The sequence below is a fragment of the Medicago truncatula genome, chromosome 6 (assembly GCF_003473485.1).
Source record: "Medicago truncatula cultivar Jemalong A17 chromosome 6, MtrunA17r5.0-ANR, whole genome shotgun sequence".
NCBI lineage: Eukaryota > Viridiplantae > Streptophyta > Magnoliopsida > Fabales > Fabaceae > Medicago > Medicago truncatula.
In genome coordinates, this window is record NC_053047.1 from 41,161,481 (window position 1) to 41,186,367 (window position 24,887).

A 24,887-nucleotide genomic window follows, 5' to 3' on the forward strand; every position below is an offset into this window, starting at 1 on the left:
CCAATTCTATTCAACATAAAAATAAAAGCGAGTTATATTCAATAGAAAAAAAAAAAAATTATATACTCTGATTATTCAGTACATTGATTTTTGAGATATACAACCAGCTGAAAAATTAATTTAAAACTAAATTTTCAGCTGGATATATTATCAGTAAAATCAATTAACCAAAAAAAATACTAATTATCAGTTTAATAAATTAAGAGGACATCACAGTGTGAATTATTTTGTCCAAACAGTTACTAAGATCGCATGTTTGTAAGGATCATTTATAGGTAAATTTTTCTATTGATTATTTAAGCACCATCAATATGGGATTGTTGAAACAAACTCCACAGTGCTAGCTGCTTTGCTACTAATGAAAGTAATTGACTATGCTCACAAAACTATCACTATAGCCTCTGATTATTGATATAGATCAGTAAGTAAGATTTTTAATGAAGTTAAATTTTCCTTTCAAATTTCTGTTTCTTGGTAATACGTTAACAAACATAATATTTGGATGAAATTAACTGCACGGAATGTTTTCTACAAGTCTTAAGTCAACTAGGCTGAACGTGGTGATTGGGATTTGAACTCAGGATGCTTTCTAAATATCCACACTACATAGTTGACATTTTTATGATTATCTAATTTGAAAGGAAGATATTGGTTTAGTAAGGAAGATATTTAAAGGAATACCATGTTCCCCTTTTTTTCTAATTTGTTTCTTTTCTAGTAAACTGTACCCAAAATTTGAGTGGAAGAAAAAGATGACTCACCATAAAAACTAAAGGAGAAGCATACATTTCTATTGACACCCCCAATCCTACAATACCAACACGTGAATTGTTACTAATGACTTGTAATATCATTGGAGACTTGTATATGCTACTTCTTTAATATTATACATGTTACTTACATAGTAGTTAGTTGAAGTTGACTATATAAGTCCTAATATACTACTTTAAGGTTCTAATATTGTCTTCCACAAATTAGGAGTATGCTCCTATTGGCTCAAGTGTCATTGTTAGAGAGTTTTTTATATTGTCTTCGACAAATTATCTTTATTGTCTTCCACAAAATGATAGAATTAAAATAAAATCAAACGTACAAAGGATATAGCTTAATCTATTTTTTAAAATATTTATTTTAAAAAATTAAAGGTTAATGTATTTTTTTTTTTAAATATATAATTGAACTAGTTGAATGGGAAATAATCATTGAAGTGTCAATGCATAAGAGACTTAAGACGAAAATTAGAGTTATCCACCTCTCACCTTCTGTCAATTCTTTTTCTCCTTTTTGTGTCATTGGTTGGTTTTTGGCAAAAAAAATTGCATGAAATCACCCCTCACTGTTTCTTTCTCTCTCTTTATTTTAATAAGTGGTTATCAACAAATATTTGCTTCTTCTTTTTTATGATTTTTTAATGTTTTTATTGTCTTAGTAGTACGATGGTGTTTGTTTGTCGTCTTGTACGATGGTGTTGTGTTTAATCATCGTCACATTGTTCGTTGGTTCACATTGACACATTCACATCAACTCAATACAAATTTGATGAAAACTTATTCGTTGGTTTGCATTGAAGATTCATCATTTCAGCTTATTTGTAATCATTTGTTTGTTTTGAATAAAAAAATCTTTTTTGGTAAAAAAAAAAAAAGGGGTAGGACTCAAACTCCCATTAAATTGCACTTGCTGAGTTGGCTCTTAGAAAAAAATAATAATTAGGGACTCATTATTGAGGGCATTGATTTCTGACATCATCAAAAATGGAAAATTTAATTAGTTAATTAATTTTCCAACTTTGATACCTTCAAAAATCATTGCACCAAAGAGTTAAATGGACACAACAATGTGAATGGATCTGAATAGAGTTGCTTAATTTTTGTGCATACAATTGTCTTTTAATAAGAAAATCTTCCTCTTAGTTGTTTCAGCACCTTCGATGTGGGACTCTTGACAATTTTTATATCCTATTCTTTATAACTTTGAACTTGTTCAATTTTGGATTTAGAAAACAAGATTTCTGAGAGGAATGTGAACATCAATTCTCTTAGTAATTCTTGTGTCGTAAAAAAAATAGACGCATTATGGATGAAGAAATAATCAAATAATATCTTTTAAAAATCATTAAGTAACGTATATTTTGTGTGTCTAAATAAGGAGTGTTTAAACTTTTGTGACCACACAAAAATTATTCCAATGCTCCTCTAATGTCTGTGAGATGTAATTCAGATACATATCAAATAAAAGAAGAAGACGTTAGAAATCAGAAATAGCATAGAATAATAGAAGTGTAACTACAATTGAAATAGTTATGATTACTAATGCAAGAACTAGGATACTAATTTCTTACATAATTGTTTGATTACTAATTTCTTACATGAACAATTATGTAGCTCAAATTTTGATATCATAACTCCTGAATTGTATGAACTAAAAATATCTATCTAGTCTATTAATAATTTTAGAATTCATTACAATGTGATAAGCTTAGCTCAACTCAACTTCTTCTTTTTTTGACAAACAGCTCAACTTAGAATTCATTACAACGACTTTTTCAATTCATCTGATCTGATCAGCCATCCGAAAACATTGTAAAGGAATGAGTAATAGGGCTTATTAATGTAAAATTCTTCCTAACAACTCTGTTTTAAATAACATAATTGATTTCACATTCAATACTACACATGTATAGTTTATTTAACACATGCAAAACAATTACACCAGTGAAACAATATGGAAGGTCTCTTGGCTAGTTTTTTTTTATAAAAAATTTGATATCCGATCCAAGAATCGACTAATCCGAGGGGATCAATCCCACCGTCCACTTGCAGAGGCCCCGTTTAAACTCTGTATGTACTTAGTTCACCAAAATTTGCACCAGAGAGAATCGAACCTGAGATCTCTGGAGAAGTAAACTCCAAGATCCCAAACCAACCACTAGACCAACCCTAAATGGGTTTTGAACTATAATTACAAAACTTTCGCTATATCCTCTAAGTATTGCTATAGATTAGCTTAGAAATGTTGTAAGTGTAGGCTTTGGCATAGTAAATTGACTACTATACAATTGGATATTTAAAAATTCATGTAGTAAAGTGCAGTATAAGTTGTTGCAAATTTAGGGTTTATATTTATTTTGCACTTCAAGTGTTTGATGAAATGTTTGAATGAGTTTTTCATTGATTGTTTAATTTTTTATGATGTAGGTAAGTTTGAAACAATGACCGATTTGTTCAGTGTTAGCATACGCTTCAACGGTAGAAATCCTCATATGTTCATGGTTCGGTACATTAATGTCACGTTAAGAGGTCTCAACGATCAACTAGAGGAAATCAACTAAGGAATCAACCCCGGAGATATAAGGAAGGTGAAATACATTTGGTATGAACGTCCAACGTTGGACGATGGGATAATAACGTTCAGTCATCTAGAATTAAAGAACGACGACGACGTGAGAAGCATATTCTCGATTTTTTGGCAGCACAGTATAGTTTCATTTATCGATATGTTTGTCATGTTGCAAAGACACTACCAGTTAGAACAAAGAATACTGCTTGAAGCATTCAAATATATCAAAGATGCAATTCAATAGTTATGAAAGTAAATGCAATTCTCCCAATCTGAGGTACTAACAATCATTAGAGACTAATTTATCTATAAAATCTAGGTGACCTAAGGAATACAATGCACTGATTCATATAACCTTAAGGATAAAGGTCAGTTAATAAACCTTTTTGCGTAAAAAAAAAAAATAACGTAATTAGAACTTGTATAAAAGAAGGCTAGAAAAAACAACATACTTTTCATGGGAGAATATTGAATAAAAAATTAAAGGCAAAGGTATTTAATTTTTTTAGAAAATAATTAGAGGTTCAGTTCATCACTAAAAGTCGAAAATTAATTGTATATTCTATTTTTCAAGACCCCAACCACCAATCCCGTGAGTACTAACCAAATTCAGATACATTGGAAAGTTAGAAATCAGAAATGACAATGGATCCCGTTCCTTTCAATTTCCTCTTAATTAAGAACGAATCGGGTCATTGGAAAGACAAGGGTTTATCCTTTGTTTTGTATTGCCTTGAACAATAATATAGATACAAAATTTACAGTATTCTGTTGTATTAAATTTGTTGTCAATGAAAAGTAGGTTGTAAACAGACTTGTAATTTCATTGAAATTGCCATTCTTGAGTAATCTCTTGTTTATCACAATTTTTTTGATGTATTTGTATGTGCTTCGAAAGTTTCATATGTTGATCTTCTTTTCTTTTATTATGCATATTCGTATTTAGACTTAATTGCACTTTAAACCCCTATTTTTCCAAAAATTGCAGTTATGGATCCCTAACTAATTTAAATACAAAACAGCCCCCTATATTTTGATTCTTTGACAGTTTTGAACCCCCAATCCATTGTTGACCAATGAAAGGTGAGAAAAAAGAAATTGTACCAAAAATTATCTAAAATGGTTGTTCAAATATCACTATTCATTCAAAAATTAGTGACAAAAATTATAACTAATGCACCGTGTAATCAATTAAGTGAACAACACAGTATAAATTAGCAAGTCCAAAAGCCCATAAGTATACAAGGGTCTTTTATATGCACATCTTCTTCTTGGTTGTTTCAAAACTATCGATGTGGGACTATTTATATATGTGTTAGTCTTGCAAATTTGCATATTGTATTCTTTAGAATTTTGAACCCTTCAATCACTCCAATACAAAGGCTTTCCCCAGAAATCAAATGTTGCAAATAAATCCAATTACTCCATAGAAACATTATGTTAAGGAAGAGATTGTGATAGATAAAGAGAAATTTTGGAAAAATTTGAGGATAGAAAGTCTAATGTTAATGAAAAGGAGCTTTCAGATGATACCACTTTCTATATCAATACACAAAATGTTATGGTGATAGAGGCATCAAGCAATTTCAGGGACATGTTCTCATTACTATATGATCCAAGTAAATGACAAGAACAACCTAGGATGTTATCCTTGCTGAGATTGATCAGCTCCTGAGAATTCATAATGTCCTGTCCTCTATCCAAAGATGCAATCCAACATGATAGTTTCTTTAGCATATATATGTAAAACAAGTATATTATCTTGGCTTTATATATGCTTATAACTATTCTCTTCTAGCTCTTATTCTGCGCCTAAATGGGCATCTCAGAAGAATACTGCTGCATATGCTGCTAATGACACATGTATTGACGTTTTAAGAAGGAATCTTGTCTTTCAATTATCTACCTTCACGATTCAACAAAGCATTCAAACATGAGCAATCCTCCAAACCAGAGATATAGTGTAATGTTGTCTCTCAACTCTAGTTTCTCAGCTAACCAGCTTTCTTCCTCTAATTAGTGCTATAGATTAGCATAGAAATGAAAGTATATGGAGTAGCAATCTTTGATAAATTAATAGAATTATGATAGGAATCATTGCTGTGGGAGTTTTTATAAGACAAAAATCGGGGCATGAATGTATAAAATCGGAGCACAATCTTGTGGATAACGGTCAATTCCTACTGTGTACGAACTGCAAATCGGGGCACGAAATTTCTCAGGACATGACCACTATTCAAGGCTTCGTTCTTCATGTTTTGAGGTGACTTCCATTCGGACAAACCGGAAAAATTAAAGGAAGTAACTTTAGAGTTTAGTGTCTTTGCTTTGGTGATAGGTTCTCTTAGGTTGGGAAACATTTGTAAACACCTTTGTAGTGAGATTTCATTATTGGAATGATGAAAAAGCTCCCTTTAGTGTTTTCTCTTAGGATTCATTTAGGAGTGTGTGTGACCTAAAAAATGGGGGAAAATTAGGTTTTGTTCTTTATGAGTTTTTAAACTAATTTCTTGTAACCTCTTTGTATAATTCTTATCATAGTGGATCAGAGAGTTGTTCTCTTCCCCATAGTAGATCATTTTGGACTAAACTGGATAAGTAATATTGGTGTGTTGTTTTTCTTCCTTTCTCTCTTATCTTTGTTGCTTTGAATATGTTTGTGGTGATGTTTCACACTTAGATCTAGGGATGTTTGTTGTTGTTGCTTGAAACTACTTTACTCATCGATTACTACTTCCTTTGTTCCACACATCTGGTTTTATTGATGTGATTATTTGTTCAAATTCACAACAACAATGATAATATTTTAATTAATATCTCTCACAGCCACTAATATTAATATTTTAGACAAGATCCACCATCAATTTGTAGTGCCAATACTTTTAAACAGAATATAAAAAAAAAAAAATTGATTTCACAAAAAAAAAATAAAAAAATCAGGGACTTGATTATTTCGATTCATTGATTTCCGAGAGTATAAGTGGATTAAAAAATAATTAATAATATTAGATTTTAACCCACCCAACCTCTCCAATATCAATTAACCAAAATATTTATTACTAATGAACCGTTTATCAACAACAACTGCAACTGCTGGACCTTCCAACAAATCTGGGAAAGGTGGAAAAAAGAGAAGATAATTATGTGTTGGAAAACTTGTTGAACATTTTCATACTGGTGCCTGTCCGAGTATATTATTCATTACAGTTTTGAAAATATATATCCTAACTAAATTGAGGTTGTACCGCTCGGAAATGGGTTTTGTGCATAGGATGTAACATTTTGCTTCATACAATATATAGTCTTTTTTTTTCTTCCAAAGTTGCAAGAAGAAACACATCAGGTTTGGAAGGAAAATGACATGTAATAATGATGACATATAAGTATGGGACTATTGAAATCAAACAATTTTATATGCCATGTTCTTCCTCCTGCTCATGTTTCCGGCTTTATTTATTTTTTTTTTTTAACAATCAAAAATGGAATATATATATATATATCACCAAAAGCAACTCCTCTAATACAAGGTGTGTTAAAAAAATTACTTTACAAGTACAAAGTCATACAAACTACCAAAACAAATCGTTAAGTAATGCCCAAGCATTGAAAGAGACTTGAGCACCACTTATCTGTACCAAACCTAAAAACAACATTTTTAACTTTCAACCAGGCTAAAAACATATATTTAACTTTCCGACTGTATTCTTTATAACTTTGAAAGTAACATAACCTACAAAATAGTTCTGATTAATGCATAAAATGATATTAATATGTTGGATTCTAACTACAGTCCAAAGAACTAAACTCTTTGTATTGTTCTTGGTCCTCTCTCCAACAAGTGATTCCCAAGAAAACATGAACGAAAATGGAAACGGTTACTATGCTTAGTTATGGATTTGGAATTCAAACTCTTCTATAAACTCAAGATCTCTATAAGCTTTTGTAGCAGCAAGTTGTTTATTCAAACTAGGCTTAAATATATTATACTCTAAAAGTGAACCTCAAGTTGTCTATAAGCTTTTCTATTAACAAATTTTTTTTGGTAGAATTTCAAATAACAATTTAAATATTAACTTAAAAATAAAAAACATGTACTTTTTTTTTATATATATTTCTTATAAATAAAAATGGGAAAAAAAATTATGGTTGTGTCACTAACACTATTTTTTATTTTATTTTTTACCAACAACATAAGACATGATACCTGAAAACCGCGTTTGCGTAAAGATTCATTCATTTCTGGAAAGTTAACAATAATTCGGTGGTTGAATCCTGAAAACACAACAGAAGCAATTTACTACACACAAATAATCGATTCCAGAAATAATCACTTATTCAAAATCACACTCTTTAATTTCCATTTCATTATTTTATTATCTTTTTCTGCTTCTCGCGATGGAACGTGATTAATTCAGAGCAGAAAGAGAAAGAGAATAGTGACACAGTGTTATGTTGTTTGATTTGATTCAACAAAAGCGACGTCGTTTTATAATGGAAGCTCTGAACCATTTCTTCATATAAAAACGAATCTGATACGTTTTTGTTACAATGGCGTCGTGGCTCAAAGTTGCTGAAGGTAACGTAACGGATCTCGTTTCTCTTTGATTCGTTTATTCAATTCGTAAATTTCAATTTTGATTCGGTTAATTTTCAAGATTGTTTAGTGTTTTGGTTTAGTAGTTGTTGATTTTGATCTCAATGCTTGACCTTGATTCATCGTTAAATTGTTTATTAAATGATTAATATAGTGTAAATGATGATTAATGCTTAATTTTAATCTTAATTCAACAATTTCTTTTTTCATTTGGTTAATTTAATAGCTTCTAGTGTTTAGATTTTGTAGTTGTTAATTTTTTATTGCAATGCTTGAGCTTGATTGATTGTTAAATTGTTGATTACTGATCAATGTAGTGTAAATTGATGCTTAATTTCAATCTTAGTTAGATTTGATTAATTTTAATAGCTTTTAGTGTTTTAGTTTAAGTAGTTGATGTAGCATGGAATGTTGTTTGTTAATTTTGATCTTAATGTTTGATTCATTTTTAAATTGTTGCTTAATGATTAATGTAATGTAAACAATGCTTATTTCAATCATTATTCGATTTTTTTTCTGGATTCGGTTAATTTTGATAGTTCTTAGTGTATAGGTTTAGTAGTTAGTGTGGTATGGTTAGTTGTTAATTTTGATCTCAGAGTTTTGATTGATTCATTAAATTGTTGATTAATACTTAATGCAATGTAAAATCATCTTTAATTTTGGCAATGGTTTGTGATTCTGTTGTATTGGAAATAGCTTAAAGTGTTTAGCTTTAGTAGTTGTTGGGGTATGGCTTGTTGTAAATTTTGATCTCAATGCTTGATTCATCATTTAATTGTTGATTAATGCCTAATGCAATGTAAACTATGCTTAATTTTAGCAATGGTTTGTGATTCTGTTATATTGGAAATGAAGGAATGAAATGAATCATTGAAATGGTAAAGGTTAATTTTTAATTTTTTTTTTTATTGAAAACTCGGAATCCAGCCCAGTGACCAACTAGTCTGAGGGTTCCTATCACACCGTCCACTTGCGGGGGGGCCTATTTAAAGGCTTTGTATGAATTAGCCCACCAAAATTGGCACGAGGGGTAGTCGGACCTGAGCCCTTGAGAGCACACTCTAAGGTCCCAAACCAACACCATTAGGCCATCCCAAGTGACTTGCTCTCTCGTGGAAATAGACTTTCTGTAGTTGAAATATTATTTAGTTACTATGGTTAGTTAATTAGAACAGTGTTGGATGAAAGATCAAACGACTTGTATTCCAATTTTCTTTCAAAATCTGATTTTGTTGAGCTTAAAATATGATCGGTCCGATTTTGGTCCAATGATTTTGACTCACTGTCGGGAAAATAAATGGTATTGTGACTACAAGTGATCAATCTAGAGGTGTTGTTAATCAAGGATCGCAGATAATAGTGGTTTATTCAAATTCTGCTATGCTACAACACTATAGCGACTCTATAGCTGCAATATGACAACACTTGTACTAAATTGTGCACTGTGGAATAATAATGGTTTGTCCAAATTTTGCTACGCGGTGCTATAGGCTCTATTTGACAAGAATGTCTGGATTCCAATCTCATGCATACTTCATTAAGTACTAGTCTAAGGAGCATGTATTAATTTAAAGTGTGCATTTTGTTTTTCTCTTTTATTGTTTTTTGTCTAGTAGAAAGGGAGGGGGAATTGTTTCACTGTAGGGTGTGCAATGATGCTCTGGATGGTTCTTTGTCCTACCTTTGTTGCTTTCCGACTCTGACATGTTTTCTTTTTGTGGCCCTGATTGATCAGATTTATTTGAAGTTGTTGATCGAAGGGCAAAGCTGGTTGCTAATGAAACAGGAGAAGAACAATCTGATTCCAAATCTCCAGGTTTAGATTTTTTTATTTTTTTTTATTTTTTTTAATATTTTTCTTGCCCCCTTTGTTTAGCAATCAATTCGTAGTCAATACTTAATCTGGAATTAGATCTGGGTTCATTCCTGTATAGCTGTGCTGCCAATATAATTGAAAGATTAAACTCTTGAAGTTAAAACGACTCGTGATTTTTAGGTTTCTTCTGTTGTAGGTCTTGATTCTAGTATTGTTTGTCCTTAAACCCATAGATTGGGAATTACATAGTTAGAGAGAAAATAAGGGTAACGCCTACTTTAAAAAAGATGGTAGAGTCTCACCTTTGGCATGTGTAGACAAAACCCGTAGATGTTCTAGTAAGGAGGGCTGGGAGATAACAGAAGGAATTATGTTTTTCAGATATAAGTTATGTATATTCTCCTAGTATTACTAGTGCTTACATTTGTTCTATTGCTACTTTTTTGTAATTAGCTTCAAATGGGCAAGGATCTCAAGGCAAGAGAAAGAAATCAAAACCTAAGGTATTGCCACTGAATTTCTATCCTCAGATAATGTCACATCCAACTATAATTAAATGTGTCTTCTTGAATTTTGACAGGCTCAAAAGGGACAGTCCGACTCATCAACTATAATTAGTGATACTACTAAGGAGAAAAATGAATCTCCAGCAGCAACATCGGATGTAAGTGTAACAACTCCAAGCGACAAAGTTGATCCTGTAGCCAAAAATGATGGGAGTGATTCCATTTCTACAAATCAATCAAAGGAGCAGCAACCGACTGATGCAGTATCACCTGTATTAGGAACTTCATTGTCAACAAAGCTAGCTAGCGATACTGTTAAACACGACACAGGTGATGTGGAGGTCTTAGGAAATGATACTGATGTTGATGTTACCACTACCTCTCCAAATAATGAGCCCGTCAAAGAGAAGGCTTCAGATATTAATGAAGTGGATCCTTCTCCTTCTCCCAAAGGAATTAAAGACCCCAACCATGAACCCACCAGTACTGACCAAATTACCAAGGCTGTAGATTTGGAATCCAATCAAAATATGGATCAAGAAGAAACTGAAACTGTGGCTGATGATGTAGCTCCTAGTACTAGTGATACAATACTTAAGGATTCTGATATAAAAGCTGAACCTATTGTGAATCGAAAGAGCCAAGAGGATCATAAAACCGACATCTCCCCCAAAAAACTACAGGAACAACTTGAAGAGGTAAAACTTATTATGGAGAAATTTATTCATCATTACTTAATATAACATCTTTAAAAAAAATTCTTCTGACTAATTTTTTAGTTGGTACATAGGCTCAAGGATTGCTCAAAACAACTAGATCTACTGGTCAGTCTAAAGAGGCAAGGCTAGCTCGGGTAAGAATGATGTTTAAACTGCCATTTCTGTTAGCTAAGACCTCTTCAAATGGGAAAAGCTGTAGATTAGTTCTGGAATGTCAAAATGAGTTTCTTCCTAATTGCTTCCAATAGATGCCTGATGATATTTTCTAATGTTGCTCAGGTTTGTGCTGGACTGTCATCTCGCCTTCAAGAATACAAATCCGAAAATGCACAGTTAGAGGAACTTCTTACTGCAGAGGTGAAATGCTGTTGCTGTTTCTTGTTTAAGCGACTAGAATGTCTTGTTACGTGCTTGAAATAAAATAACAATACTTCCTGTAATTAATTCTAAACTTGCAGAGAGAGCTGAGTAAATCATATGAGGCTAGCATAAAACAGCTGCAAAGGGATTTGTCTGAAAGTAAAAAGGAAGTTACAAGAGTTGAGTCAAATATGGCTGACGCCTTGGCAGCAAAAAATGCTGAAATTGAGGCAGTTCTAAGTTCAGTGGAAGCAATTAAGAGGCAAGCTGCATTGTCAGAAGGAAGTCTAGCATCCATGCAGGTTCTTAGTTAATTTATTGAAGTGTGTCTTGCAATATTTTGTTTTCTCTGTGTAGCTACTGTATCCACCAGAACTAAATTTTGTAGCATATGATTTACTCTTGTGAAAGTTTTTTCTTTCTTTATTAAACATATTGAGTTGCATGAGTATTGTTGTCCTACTTTTTTATACATAATCTTGGCTAGTTGACAGATTGTTTGAAATTTGAATAATCCCTTCTCCAAGTCGACCTTTGAATATTAAGATTTTTATTGGACTACCAAAAGTTTTGGTCTATGAATGATATGGGTTGATGCTTGCTAAAAAAAATATTTATATTCATCTATTCATTTTTTTAGCAAAAGAATAGTTATGCAGAGGCATCATATTAGAGCAAGACATCTTGACTATGTTTACACCCCTAACAATCATTTGCAACATACCCACATATTAGGAAAATATAATGAAGAGGAATGCAAAAAACATGTGTGTGTGTGTGTGGGGTGGGGGGTCGGGTGTCAAACAAACCCAACATGTGAGAAAGCAAATGAGGCAAACCAGTTATTAGGCATCCCTGTCCTATTATTGAAGCAGTCGGATCAAATAAAAACAGGTAAAGAATCCCACCAACAATATCCGAAATGGCTAAACCATGAGACACTAGTTTTATCAACACAAGCGTCGCCTTCTCAATAAATGTAGGTGACTTGAAATTCAATAGCCTAGTGATATGAAGGCAATTTCTCCATTTATTTCGTAAGTGCCAAGGAACCAAATTTGAAGAAGACAAAGATTGAACAACCAACAGAGTCAGTCACCAATTCAATTTGTTTCCATCATCCATAAGATAACTGCCACTAATTTCTTCAGAACATTATACAACCAGCTTCATGCACATGTTATAGCTATGGGCTTCATTTATCCATTTGCAAATGTGTGTCTGTTGTGTATGGTGTCTGTTAAAGTTTACACATTTAGCAGATTTTGGGGAACCTTTATACTCGATGAAATGGGAAAATATTGGACCATTATAGTGTGTAGGATCCAGTATCTTGGGAATCTACATATTTCAGTTTTCTTCATCAATTTCTTTTTAGACATATAGGATTTGTTGTTGTACCATAGTCCACAGCTTCGTTTTATTCATGTTCTGTTTTATTTATAATTTTTAAGGCATGAGTAACACTGGTTATATCTTATCAGGCAAACATGGAGTCTATGATGAGAAATCGGGAACTAACAGAGACAAGGATGATGCAGGTAATCAGGTTCTCCGATGCATGTAAGATTCCCATAATTTTTTATGTCCTATCATATGTATAGTATTTGGCAACATAAAACGGTTGCTCTTGCAGGCTCTAAGAGAGGAGCTAGCATCTGTTGAGCGAAGAGCAGAAGAGGAGCGCGCTGCACATAATGCTACCAAATTGGTCCGTGACTTGTATTGTTTAGTTCTTGTGTTTATGCATTTGACATTGCTTTTTAATGATTATGTGATTTGTAGAGCAGGCTTCTATGGAAAGAGAAGTGGAATTGGAGCATAGAGCAGTTGAGTCATCTACTGCCCTTGCAAGGATACAGGTGACATCATCACTTACTGCTGTTAAACTTTTAAACGGAATGCTATTACAAATTATGTTAAAAGCGTAACCGATAACATAATAGCAAATATAATTACCGAGAAAACTCATAATTGGATTTTAAGCATAGTTGGAAATTTATCCATGAGAAAATATTTGAAAATATCAGTTCGTGTATTTAGGATGGTAGTACCCAGGCCCTGCACAGTTTTCAGGCTGCAAGGGGCTGGTCATATCACTATTTGGCATCCTTGTTTATACCAAAAGTGTTTTAGAAGGAAATGGGGGAAGTTCTGAGTATAAATTATTATCAATGCTACTACACAAGTCTGACAACATTCCCTCAAGCTTTTTCTAAAGTTTGTCAACTGGGATCATCGTACAGGCATCAGTGATGCTATTTGAGTCTTGCTATTTTAAATTTTAAACAAACTAGTAAGACTTGGTTGTTGTAGTTGATCTGTTTTAAAAAATATTAATGAACAATAGTAACAAATTCACCAGCATAAGTCATGTACGGCTGTGTTGGTCCCCCCTTTGAAGCTATTTTGATCGTAGATTTGTTATAGACATCAATGTTGAACATACACATTGATTTTTTTTAGTTTCTTCTTTTTTCAGAGAATAGCAGATGAAAGGACAGCAAAGGCCACAGAACTTGAGCAGAAGGTGGCACTTCTCGAGGTACTTTGTAAAGAAGTGAAATTGTTTCTTTTTTAATATGAAGGCTGTTTATTAGTATTTCTATTTGAAATATGGATCTACTGAAAAGTTTAATGACAACCTCGGTTATTATCAGGTTGAGTGCTCATCTTTAAATCAAGAATTGCAAGATATGGAAGCTCGTTTGCGACGGGAACAAAAAAAATCACCAGAAGAAGCAAATCAAGTAATTCAGGTATAGACTCAAATTTCTAAGTAGGCTGTTTTGAATCTTCATTAGGCCTCAAATTTTACATCTTTAAAGATTTTTTGACAAATATGAATTTAAATAGTCGATACTCTTTTGATTGATTGTCAAAACACAATTGATATGCCGTGTATATGAAAATTGAGGACATATACACTTTTGTTTTTCTTCGAAAAAGTGTCATTGCTTAGATTATGAGGACGAACTAAGTGGAAATTGGTATTGGGGAAGATGAATATTAGTGTATAATTATATTATGTTTTTTTAGGGATTGAATTGATAACTGGGTTTTTTATTTATGAATTGAATCTTGAATTATTTTAAAATTCATGTATAATGTATTTGCTCCACTTAGTGATAAAAAATTATGTATAATTTCATCCATGTAGCCGACCCCACTTAGTGGGATAAGGCTTGGTTGTTGTTGTGTTGTATAATATATTTACTCATGTTTGTAACTGTTATTTTTATTTGGAAAAGTTATATTTTATTGATCATGTGTCTAACGATTCAGAAAATGATACAATACATGATTCGAAAAATAGGTCATCCATTACATGATATGATACAATACATGCTAACAACTTTTATTACTGCTTTTTGAAATATCAAATATAATACCTTATCTTTTAAAAAAAAAGAAAATATATATATATAGGGATTTGCTAGAACACACCCACTAGTTTTTATGTGGGAGTGTTTTAGCAAGCTACACCTTAAGGTGCATTTAACTACTTTTTAGTTATAACTTGCTAAAACACACCTTCTAAAAAATAAGTGGGTGTATTCTAGCAAATGCCTATAGGAGTTGCTAACATACTCTTATTTTTTAAGAAGGTGTGTTTTAGCAACATTCACCTTAAGGTGTATTTAACAACTTTTTAGTTATATCTTCGCTAAAACACACCTTAATAAAAACTAGTGGGTGTATCCTAGCAAACCCCGTATATATATATATATATATATATATATATATATATATATATATATATATTAAGAGTGTGGGAGGAGGAGTCGTGTTGTGTGCATAAAATTTCAAGGGACATAGTTTTCCCTGGACATAACTGATGAATACTATTCAAAAATTACAATCTTCCACAGCTTGTCCAGCTCCAACTGGTCAAAGGCTTGTTGGGCTATTGGCATGTATCATTAGTATTCAAACTTTTGAAGTAGCAATCATAATAATATTAGTGATAAATATTCATCCTTATGAAATCATAACCTTGCAAGCTTGGTATATTTAGATACAAGCATGGCAGGAAGAAGTGGAGCGTGCTCGTCAGGGTCAGAGGGAAGCTGAAAACAAATTATCTTCCTTGGAGGTATATTTTTAATATTTCCTTATGAAGTTTATTGGAGATAATGATCCTCTGTCTTATAAATCAAGGTTTGATTCATATTATTCATTACATGTTTGGTTTCAACATTTCAGGCTGAACTACAAAAGTTGAGAGTTGAAATGGCTGCCATGAAGAGGGACGCTGAGCATTATTCACGTCAGGTAATAATGTTGATGTTTCTTTGTAAATATTCATGATCATAGATGTTTTTAACATTATTTTGTACTGAGTAAAACTCCTACAAGTTTATGAGTTGAGTCCATAAAGATCCCAAATTTACATTACTTGTGCTAAACATCATGTTCTTGTAACAGGAGCATACAGAGTTAGAGAAACGCTATCGGGAACTGACTGATCTTTTGGTAATTTCTGGCATGGTTAAGTTTCAGGCAAGTTTTTGTGATGTCAAAATTTTAATAGATTTGTGTTATTTTCAATGCAGTACTACAAACAAACACAATTAGAAACCATGGTCAGCGAAAAAGCTGCTACAGAGTTTCAATTGGAGAAGGAAATTAAGCGTCTTAAAGAAGCACAGGTATGTGTTTAAGCTCCTGTTGCCTCTTGATTATTAATTTGACTTGGCCTGGTTCTTGACGCCGTTTTCATGTTGAACAGGCAGAGACTGAAAGAAGTAGAGTTTCTCGTCGAGCATCGTCATCTTGGGAAGATGAGACTGATATAAAAGCCCTGGAGTATGTTTTCACTTATTATTATGTTAGAATTATCTTGTTTCTCTTTAATTTGTTTGATCAAAATAATCATAAACTTAACTCAATGGTCATGTTCACTGCCAGTAGAGAAAGAAGTATCTTCAAACCCATTAAAATGCATTAATCTCTTCTGGAACTTATTTGTTTACATCCATGTATTAAATTATCTCTTATTTTTTCTTCATATTCTAATTTGCTCATTACTACATGTGGTTTAATTTTGATTTGCTTATGACATCTTTGTTAAACTATTTAATTACTTTGCTGGGCTTCTTCTATATGCTAGTCTTTTCTCTCTAAAATGCTACGCCATTTTGTGCTTTTTGGTTGAAGACTTCGAAAATTGATCTTATGAAGTAACTAATTGCAGGCCTCTTCCTTTGCATCACCGTCACTTGGCTGGTGCAAGTATTCAGGTATGACATCCATCACATTTTATGTCATTTTCATTCTCAAATCAAACACTAATTTTAACCATGTGTTTTGCATGCCTTATGCAGTTGCAGAAAGCAGTTAAACTGCTAGATTCAGGGGCAGTCAGAGCCACGAGATTTCTCTGGCGTTATCCAACCGCTCGAGTTTTTTTATTTTTCTATTTGGTGAGATAAGTTAATTAGCTGTTTGATTCCTGACATGAACCACCATGGAAGGATTTGAATTCACTAACCTTGAGATATTGCAACAGGTCTTTGTACATCTCTTCTTGATGTATCTCTTGCATTGCCTTCAGGTAAAGATGCTCATTTAATTGCAACATGCGACAATTTTTTATACATTATACCATCTTAACCCTATCCCAGCGGATATTTTTTCAATCAAATTTCGTTGACTCTGTATATTTTCCATCCTCTATTATGTAGGTACAGGCGGACAGTATGGCTGATAGAGAAGTTGCAGAATCTATGGGACTTTCTATGGGACTTTCAAACCATAGTTTACCTTGAATTATCTAAATATTCTATTTATGACATTTCTGACTACATATTTTCAAGTGTACATTTATAAAGCACAGCTGGTTTGGGTGGCTTGATAAACAGTTCAGCAAATACTCAAGTATGCAAACCAAAAGAGGAACTGACAAGCATATGTCAGAGAAACTGCTGTAGATTGAAGCTGGGAAAATTAGATTTCGTTGTACTGAATGATGAATATACGGATCGAAGCATCTCTTTCTCGAGTAGACATTCCCTGGAATCCGATTGTTAAAATATGTTTGTTCTGTCCGTTTTTTTATTCTTCTGCTAAAGTTTGTATTTTGAGGAGGAAGTAACAATGTTGTAGATACAAATTTCTTTGGTTATATCATTATTTTGTTATTTACAACACTTGAAAAAAGAAACAGTTGCGCTTACTAGATAACTTGTTTAGCCTGAGAATCTGAATGTTGCTCTTTATGAGATATATATGAGAATATCAAAACTTGGCAAATGTAATAAACTTCTATTGTGATGGGCCATTCATGTTCTTTTATTTCATTCTTCACATAAAATAAGTAGTAGTAGGTATGTAACAACATTTGTCTGAACATTAAAGAGAAAATGAGAAATATCTTTAGAGTGTGTTTGGATGGGGGAATGTTTTGAGGGAATGTAATTAACATTACTTTAGAGTTAATTTTGTGGAATTGCATAAGAATGGTGAGAATTAAAAAAATGTTTGAATTGTATAAGAATGAAAATTGTTTGATTTGCGTAAGATTTGCCTTGACTGAAACATGAATCACTCTTGAACTAGTGATTTCACTGCAAGTATCCTTTATTACTTTTCTTTTGGTTCTCAAAATACAATGAAATTTTTCCAAGAATTATGACTCTAAAGTAAAGTATAAGGATAATTGAATATTTGATTCAATTTGATTTCATTTTTCAGGTTTAAAGTGTTTTTCTTAATAAAGCTAAAAATGAAAAAGAGATGATATAGCCATCAATTTCAAGCAACAAATGATGATATAGCCATCGCATTTTATGCAAGGTTTTAGACAAAAGTCACATTTGCATAATAATATACACTCAAATTATAAAGAGATGAATGGACCTATATTGTTGGTGTAAATCAGTTTTACACCAAGATTCAATCAGAATTCATTATTTTTTGACCAATTACATCAAGATTCAATCATAATTCATTATTTTTTCACCAAAAAAAATCATTATTTTATTGCTTTGTATCAATTATTCCTGAAGCTGTTAAATGGATTCAACAAATGGGTTTCGTGAACGTTATTTTTTAGGGTGATTAAATTTTTCAGCATCTTTAGAACAATCAAACACTTGCTTTAAATTCAAACATTGTGGTTAAATTTATTAGAAGACGCACAACTATGGTTGTTCATTCTCTTGTCACGGTGGCAGTATCTTTGAGTAGTCACCGTGATTTTTATTATTTCCGTTTTGAATAAGTCTTTTAAGCTTTACAATTTCTCTTCTACAACAGAATCAGAAACCAGTTCAACTCTTTCGGTATGTCCTACTCAAAACAGTAACTTGTTCGTTTTCAACAAATTAACGCACGTCTAGACTCACTACAATTTGTAGCTTCGGGAAATTCACAGGAAAAAAAAAATCAGGTAACAAGATTTGGATTCCAAACAAGTGCTTAATCGGCTAATAACATGTTTTGATCTGAGTTGGGCAAACTTTTCTTGCATTCCAAAGCTATACGACTGATAATATAGAAGCAATGGATTCTGGTGTTTTTTTAGTAATGCAACACGGCAGCTCCACCGCACGATTAATCACCATTTCAAAGTGTAATGTTTTTTTTTTTTTTTATGAATTCCAAGGTATAGCTAAAATCTAAACTCGACTGTTCAAAGCCGTACATTTGTAAATCAATCATTTTACCAAACTACAAAGAAATTATCTAAAATCAAGAGACATCATGCAGTTTACTAAACATCTTCAAGGTCACTGATTATGTCTGATTGTTATGTAAAACTATCAATAAGCACATGTTTGGCACCTATGATGCACAACGATTTTATCCTCTCCTAATGGAAACAAACAAAATATTGAATACAACCATATTTTAGTTCACTTTATTTTCTTCTTCATTCACTTCATATTCATCATCATCTCCGTCTGTATCACTATCCTCGCCATCATCTTTATTTATTACAGAGAATCTGTTTGGCTCAAATCTACCTTCATCTCCCATGAACTCAAGCCCAATCTTTGTGTCGCGCTGCTTAACCAGTAGCCAACGCAGTAGTTTGTCCTCCTTGTTTAGGTAATGCAGCTCTTTGTTGATTTCGGGTGTAGCCATCATGCTCACTTGCATCATTTGGCCCTACATTCATTAAAAATAGAAAACAACAACACATTACTTAATTTCCGTTCGAAGTTCCAGAAGAACATGCAACTCTTTTTGTTTCACCAAAGACAGACTCTCAAACTAAGAAATATGTAAGTTTGCTGAAACTTCATCAGCAGCAAGTGGAAAACAGCACATTCAATAAAAACTTGACTTTTAGAATTTTCAGAAGGATGTTCTTTGAATTCATGTTATTGAGTCACATTGACTATAATAGTCAGTGTTGTCAACCGTAGATATAGTCGCTATTTGACAACATTTTGTACTAAATAGCATATCACGGAACAAAAGTGGTTTGTTAAAATTCTGCTACCACTACAGCTGCTATTTAACAATACTGAAAATAGTAATATTCATATGGGGCATCTAGAAGAGCTTGATTAGAGTTTTTTAGATGCATAACATGACATCAGTACTTGTTTATATAGTATTTGGAAGAGTTTACATAGTACTTGTTTAGGTAGTGTTTATAAGAGTTTACATGGTACATACCCATGAATTGATTTAATCCTTAAGATAGTTTATAAAAACAGTTTAGGTAAAGCTTATGCCAAGCTTATTCATCGTCCACTTTTTGTCTCCTATCCATATCAAATTCTATTTGTTTACTTGAAGAATAAATATTGAGAACACAATAGTATTACAATGCTTATATCCAAATACAAATAATCTATTTAATTTAAACATCCAACAAATTAACTCCCACCCCCAAACCAAGAGTTATGTCGTGTGAAACATCTAATACACTATCAAGTATCAAAAAGCCATTTCACATCGACCTATGCACAGAGTTTGAAACAGCGGTCAGGGTAACTACTGCGGTCGCATCACAATCCTTGGTATTGTGATATTGTAGAGAATTTCAATCAAATACGGCTGATGCAACCTCAATCACAATCATGTTTTCGTTTCGGCAACATTAAAAGCATTATGTTGTTGCGTGTACCACAGTTTCAAACCATTTTTTAAAACCCTGCCTATATGCATCACATTAATTTGTAATTTTTCTATCACAGCTCTGTCCATCACATCACCTAGATTATATATAAAAGAAAGAAAAAAGAATAAATCATATCATGCGTGCATTGGGTTGGAGTACCTCTTGTATTCTATTTAATTAAAAAGTTTTCTTATAAAAATGCGATGTTAACCTTGACGCACCTCAATAATATATCAAATAACTTTATATTACTTCAAAGTTTATACAAATTATTTATATGATAAAAAGTTTCAATCGAATAGTCAATTTTGCAAAATATGTATCCGGTGAAAATAATGAGTGTGAGACTCTCACCTGATAGAATCTGCCATCACGCTTTTTCACACCATAACCCAACTGAATCGTTCCAAAACTCTTAACCTCAGTGACAACCCCATTTCTTTTACACACATGTTTCCCAATCCTTGAAACTAAACCAATTAGAGCTTCTTTTTTCACATTCGGCTTGAACAAAAGCATGCAATCATAAGGTGGCATTTTTGTTCCTTCCTCCTACCTATCTGCACCATTAATACCAAGTTAACTATGAACCTTTTTCAGCTTAATTTGATGTTTATATAGCATAGGCACTTATCATGATCAGCACTTATGTATAAGTTATTTCTATAACATAACATAAAATAAAGTTAAATTGCCTTCGTATCAGTTATAAGCTATTTACATTAGCTATCTTGAAGATCCTGTGAAAATCAGGTGAAAACAACTTATGAATGTGTCATAAGTCATAAGTTGTGTTCATAAGTTCTCTCAGAAAGCCTCACAAGTGTCTATGTCGGTAAACAAGCTCAAATGCCTGAATAGGTCAATCCAAACAGGCCATATGCAACAGATACTTCAAATTGAAGGCTTCTCTGTTAGAATTAAGATAAAACTCTGATATTTGATTTCATAAATGTGAATTTTGTTACAATCAGTTAAGCCACCTGCATTTATGGTAACAGGGTGGTGACCTGCAATAGCAAGTGCAAAGCTAATCCTGACTGGCAACTGCCAGTAACTGAACAGCTAGCATATATCTGGCATATACACCAGTGTTTATTACAAGACTGGTCTAGTTGCTATACAGACTCTAACTTAACTGTAAGCAATTCTAGCATACAACTCTAACAGTGCCGTGTGTCCAACGCGACATTGTCACATCACATGTGGTAGTATTCACATTTGGCTTGAACAAAAGCATGCAATCATAAGGTGGGCATTTTTCCCTTCCTTCCTCCTACCTATCTGCATCATTACATACCAAGTTAACTATGACCCTAGTTGTCTATCATCGCCTTTAAAGCTATGACCCTATTTCAGCTTATTACATAAGCACTTATCATGTTAAGTGCTTATGTATCAGCTATTTCTGTAACAAAACATAAAACTAAGCTAAATTGTTTTCGTAAAAGCTATAAGATATTTTGAAGAGCTTGCAAAAATGAGCCGAAAACAGCTTATGAACATGCCATAAGTTGTGTTCATAAGTTCTCTCAAACAGTTGCACAAGTGTTTATGTCAATAGATAAACTCGAATAAGTCATTCCAAACAGACCTTATGTAACACCGATGCTTCAAATTGAAGGTGAGTAGTGTGTCTATAACTTATGAAAATAAGCTAAAACCAACTTATGAACGTGTCATAAATTGTGTTTATAAGTTCTCTCAAGTGTTTATGGTAGTAGATAAACTCAAATAAGTCAATCCTAACAAACTATATGGGTGTGTTTAAAATTAAACGAACAACATGATATACTTCAAAGCCTTCCCCTCCCAAACCCTCCAAAATCCAACTCGCAACGCACCCTATTTAACACAAATAGTTCAAATTGAAGGAGTATCGTGTGTCTATAGCTTATGAAAATGAGCTGAAAACAGAGTATGAACCATGTTCTTAAGTTCTCTCAAACAGTCTCACAAATATTTATGTCAATAAACAAGCTCAAATAAGTAAATACAAACTGGCCTTATACAACCCCGATACTTCAAATTGAAAGCATGTAAGTCCAACGCGACACCGACACATTAGTTATATTCAATCACTTTTATATTTAAAAAAATATTATCAATATCTACGTGTCAGTGTCAGTGTTGTGTCTGGTGTTTTCTAACAACCAAGAAATTTAAATGAACATTGCTGCTTAACAATCACTATTCAAGTTATGAAATCAAATACTAATCATCTATATTGAATAAATTTGAAGCTTGTATAACATTTAAATCAGAAAAATAAATTCCATGGCAGAAAACAAATATATGCAGATTTCGTTTTCGTGATGGTAAAAAAATTGAAAGCAAAAATGACGGAAGAGAAAGAGAGGATAGATTCGAACCTGAGGATATCAAAATGAACGATGATGATAACTCCGGCGAGCTCAGTAGGCGGAGAGACGACGGCGCTGTTGAGTTGATACTATAGTATTAAGTGTTAAACGGTTGCGAAATTCACTTTAAAAAAATAAATAAAGTAAAAAATAATAAAAAAATGTCAAATAAAATATGAAAATGCTGCCAAAAAAATCTAAAAATCAAATGAAACTAGTGCAAAAAAAATTTGGAATTTTTTGAGAATATGAAAAATAGAAAAATAGGTTTAAATGATAGAATTTTGGATTTTGAAGAGGCGGACACATGTAAGAATACCTTTTAGGGGAGTCTTAATCGTTGATTTTTTTCGACTTTTTTGAAAAGTTTCGGAACAATTTTATCAAGCAGCCTGAAAATTAAATTTTTGACTGAGGACAACTAACAATGATCTAAAGACTAAAATACAAGGGTGATAGTTAGGAAGATTAATGTGATTTTTAAACTGACTATCCATGTTTAGAATTCGTGCTAATACAGTTCGGACTATATAATCCTAGTTGTTTTCCCCTAAATAAGAGTGTTCGAATTTTATAATGTAAAAGAAAAAAACATGGAACGCGCCATATTTTTTGGGGTGTTTGTTTTAAAAAAAGTCGAATTGGTGAAAAACTCTTTTTTTTTTCACCCCAACACAAAGGAGAACTCAATACAAATTATAAAATCCAAAAATCACATGGACATTTTCATAAAAAAAAAATAAAATAAAATAAAAATAGGGCACATGAGTAATAGATAAGGTGAAAAAAGTAATAGTAAAAAAATAATAGTGATTTTAGAATTTAAGAATTGGTTTTGATCTACTAAAAAATAAATTTGTTTAGAAGACATTACAAATTAGTGGTTGAGGAAGATGACAAAAAACTATCCTTTACTAAATCACACCACAACTTTTTGTTCAAAGTTCAAGTTGTCTAAAGTAACAAAATAACTTATATTTTGTATAAAAAATCGTATATGACAAAATTACCAAAAATTGTTGTGTTGTTTTGTCTAGTGATTCACTTATGTGTTATTGTCTTGTGTTTACTATTTAGCATATCAAACGCACACCTATAAATCTTTTTTTTTTTAGAATTTCTTATAGCATTATCCAAGTTTTTTATTGTCTTGTGTTTACTATTTAGCATATCAAACACACCCTTATAAATTTATTTATTTATTTTAGAATTTCTTATAGCATTATCCAAGTTTTTTGCGCGTCCTTTATTTTTTTCAATTTTGTCATTGTTCAAATTTTATAATCTAAAACTTAAGTAACACGCCGAATAATGTTAATATAAAAGTCTTATGTAGCCTCTTTACATCATTCAATTATTTTATGATGTGTGTTGTTGTCTTCTATTAGTCAAACACATATTTTAGATGTTCGATTTATAGAATTCGAAATACATCAATATAATGAATCTTAGTATCGTTAAAATATGGTCCCATGGTTTTTTTTACAATTCAGATTGTATAACCTGAAATAAATATGGATGTTAAATATTTATTTGGATTCTATATGTTGAACGAACAAAACACGTCACTTTTTTTTTTTTCTTCTGTTGAGGTAAACGTAATTTATAGGGGGGAAATTTGGTATGTTGTCTTTTAATATTGCAAATGGATTCTATAATTTTTGGATTCCATATAGGGGAAAAATTTAGGATTTTATATTATTTTTTTTATATTACAAATGTTATAGACTTGATTGATCGAATTTTATGATTTATATTGATTTACTCTCGGTGGTCTCGAATATAAGCTAAAAAAAATCAAACAAAATATACGGATCCATTTCAAATTTTTAATCCGATATACATCAATTTATTTTTTTATAAAAACAAAATAATATTCATTCATTTAAATCAAGAGATTACATCATTCAACACTGCTAAAAACGTAAAGGATGAATCTGCGAACAAACTCACATTATCCAAGTTAATAGCATATAACGGCATAATGCCTATAAAAATATATGATAAAATTAAAGTGACCGAAATATCCATGGCCTCCGGATCTGCAACGTTGACGCTCAAATCTTCGATTGAATAATCGATCTTTCAATATAAATCAAATGAACACC

The 24,887-nt window shown here is 32.1% G+C and overlaps 2 protein-coding genes across 3 annotated transcripts; one reads left to right on the forward strand and one right to left on the reverse strand.

The window, feature by feature from the left end:
- The first annotated feature begins 7,509 nt into the window (after positions 1-7,509).
- LOC25496956 (golgin candidate 1) lies at positions 7,510-17,620 on the forward strand. Its single transcript, XM_013597705.3, has 21 exons — positions 7,510-7,915; positions 9,672-9,752; positions 10,206-10,255; positions 10,333-10,956; positions 11,049-11,111; positions 11,257-11,334; positions 11,436-11,639; positions 12,822-12,878; positions 12,974-13,048; positions 13,128-13,199; positions 13,820-13,882; positions 13,998-14,096; positions 15,356-15,433; positions 15,544-15,612; positions 15,766-15,813; positions 15,894-15,989; positions 16,070-16,146; positions 16,535-16,580; positions 16,665-16,763; positions 16,850-16,894; positions 17,025-17,620. Exons 1-21 carry the CDS (start codon positions 7,888-7,890, stop codon positions 17,106-17,108), a joined length of 2,136 nt encoding a protein of 711 aa, XP_013453159.1. The 5' UTR covers positions 7,510-7,887; the 3' UTR covers positions 17,109-17,620.
- A 1,329-nt stretch (positions 17,621-18,949) lies between these two features.
- Positions 18,950-22,930, reverse strand: LOC25496957 (uncharacterized). Of its 2 annotated transcripts, none has more exons than XM_024785556.2 (3): positions 22,789-22,930; positions 20,771-20,976; positions 18,950-19,452 (listed from the first exon to the last, which is right to left on the reverse strand). In XM_024785556.2, the coding sequence occupies exons 2-3, from the start codon at positions 20,951-20,953 to the stop codon at positions 19,192-19,194; spliced, it is 444 nt and encodes a 147-aa protein (XP_024641324.1). In that variant the 5' UTR covers positions 20,954-20,976; positions 22,789-22,930; the 3' UTR covers positions 18,950-19,191. The 2 variants fall into 2 exon arrangements, with proteins under 2 accessions (XP_024641324.1, XP_013453160.1); XM_013597706.3 differs by having other exon boundaries at positions 18,954-19,452; positions 20,771-20,972; positions 22,789-22,922.
- Positions 22,931-24,887: the final 1,957 nt, after the last annotated feature.

Coding starts and splice junctions, on each gene's coding strand:
- LOC25496956 (XM_013597705.3), top strand. CDS start 7,888: ATGGCGTCGTGGCTCAAAGTTGCTGAAG. Junction 12,879..12,973: donor CAGAGACAAGGATGATGCAG/GTAATCAGGTTC, acceptor TTGCTCTTGCAG/GCTCTAAGAGAGGAGCTAGC. Junction 14,097..15,355: donor AAGCAAATCAAGTAATTCAG/GTATAGACTCAA, acceptor TGGTATATTTAG/ATACAAGCATGGCAGGAAGA.
- LOC25496957 (XM_024785556.2), bottom strand. CDS start 20,953: ATGCCACCTTATGATTGCATGCTTTTGTTCAAGCCGAATGTGAAAAAA. Junction 19,453..20,770: donor GTGATGGCAGATTCTATCAG/GTGAGAGTCTCA, acceptor TAATGAATGTAG/GGCCAAATGATGCAAGTGAG.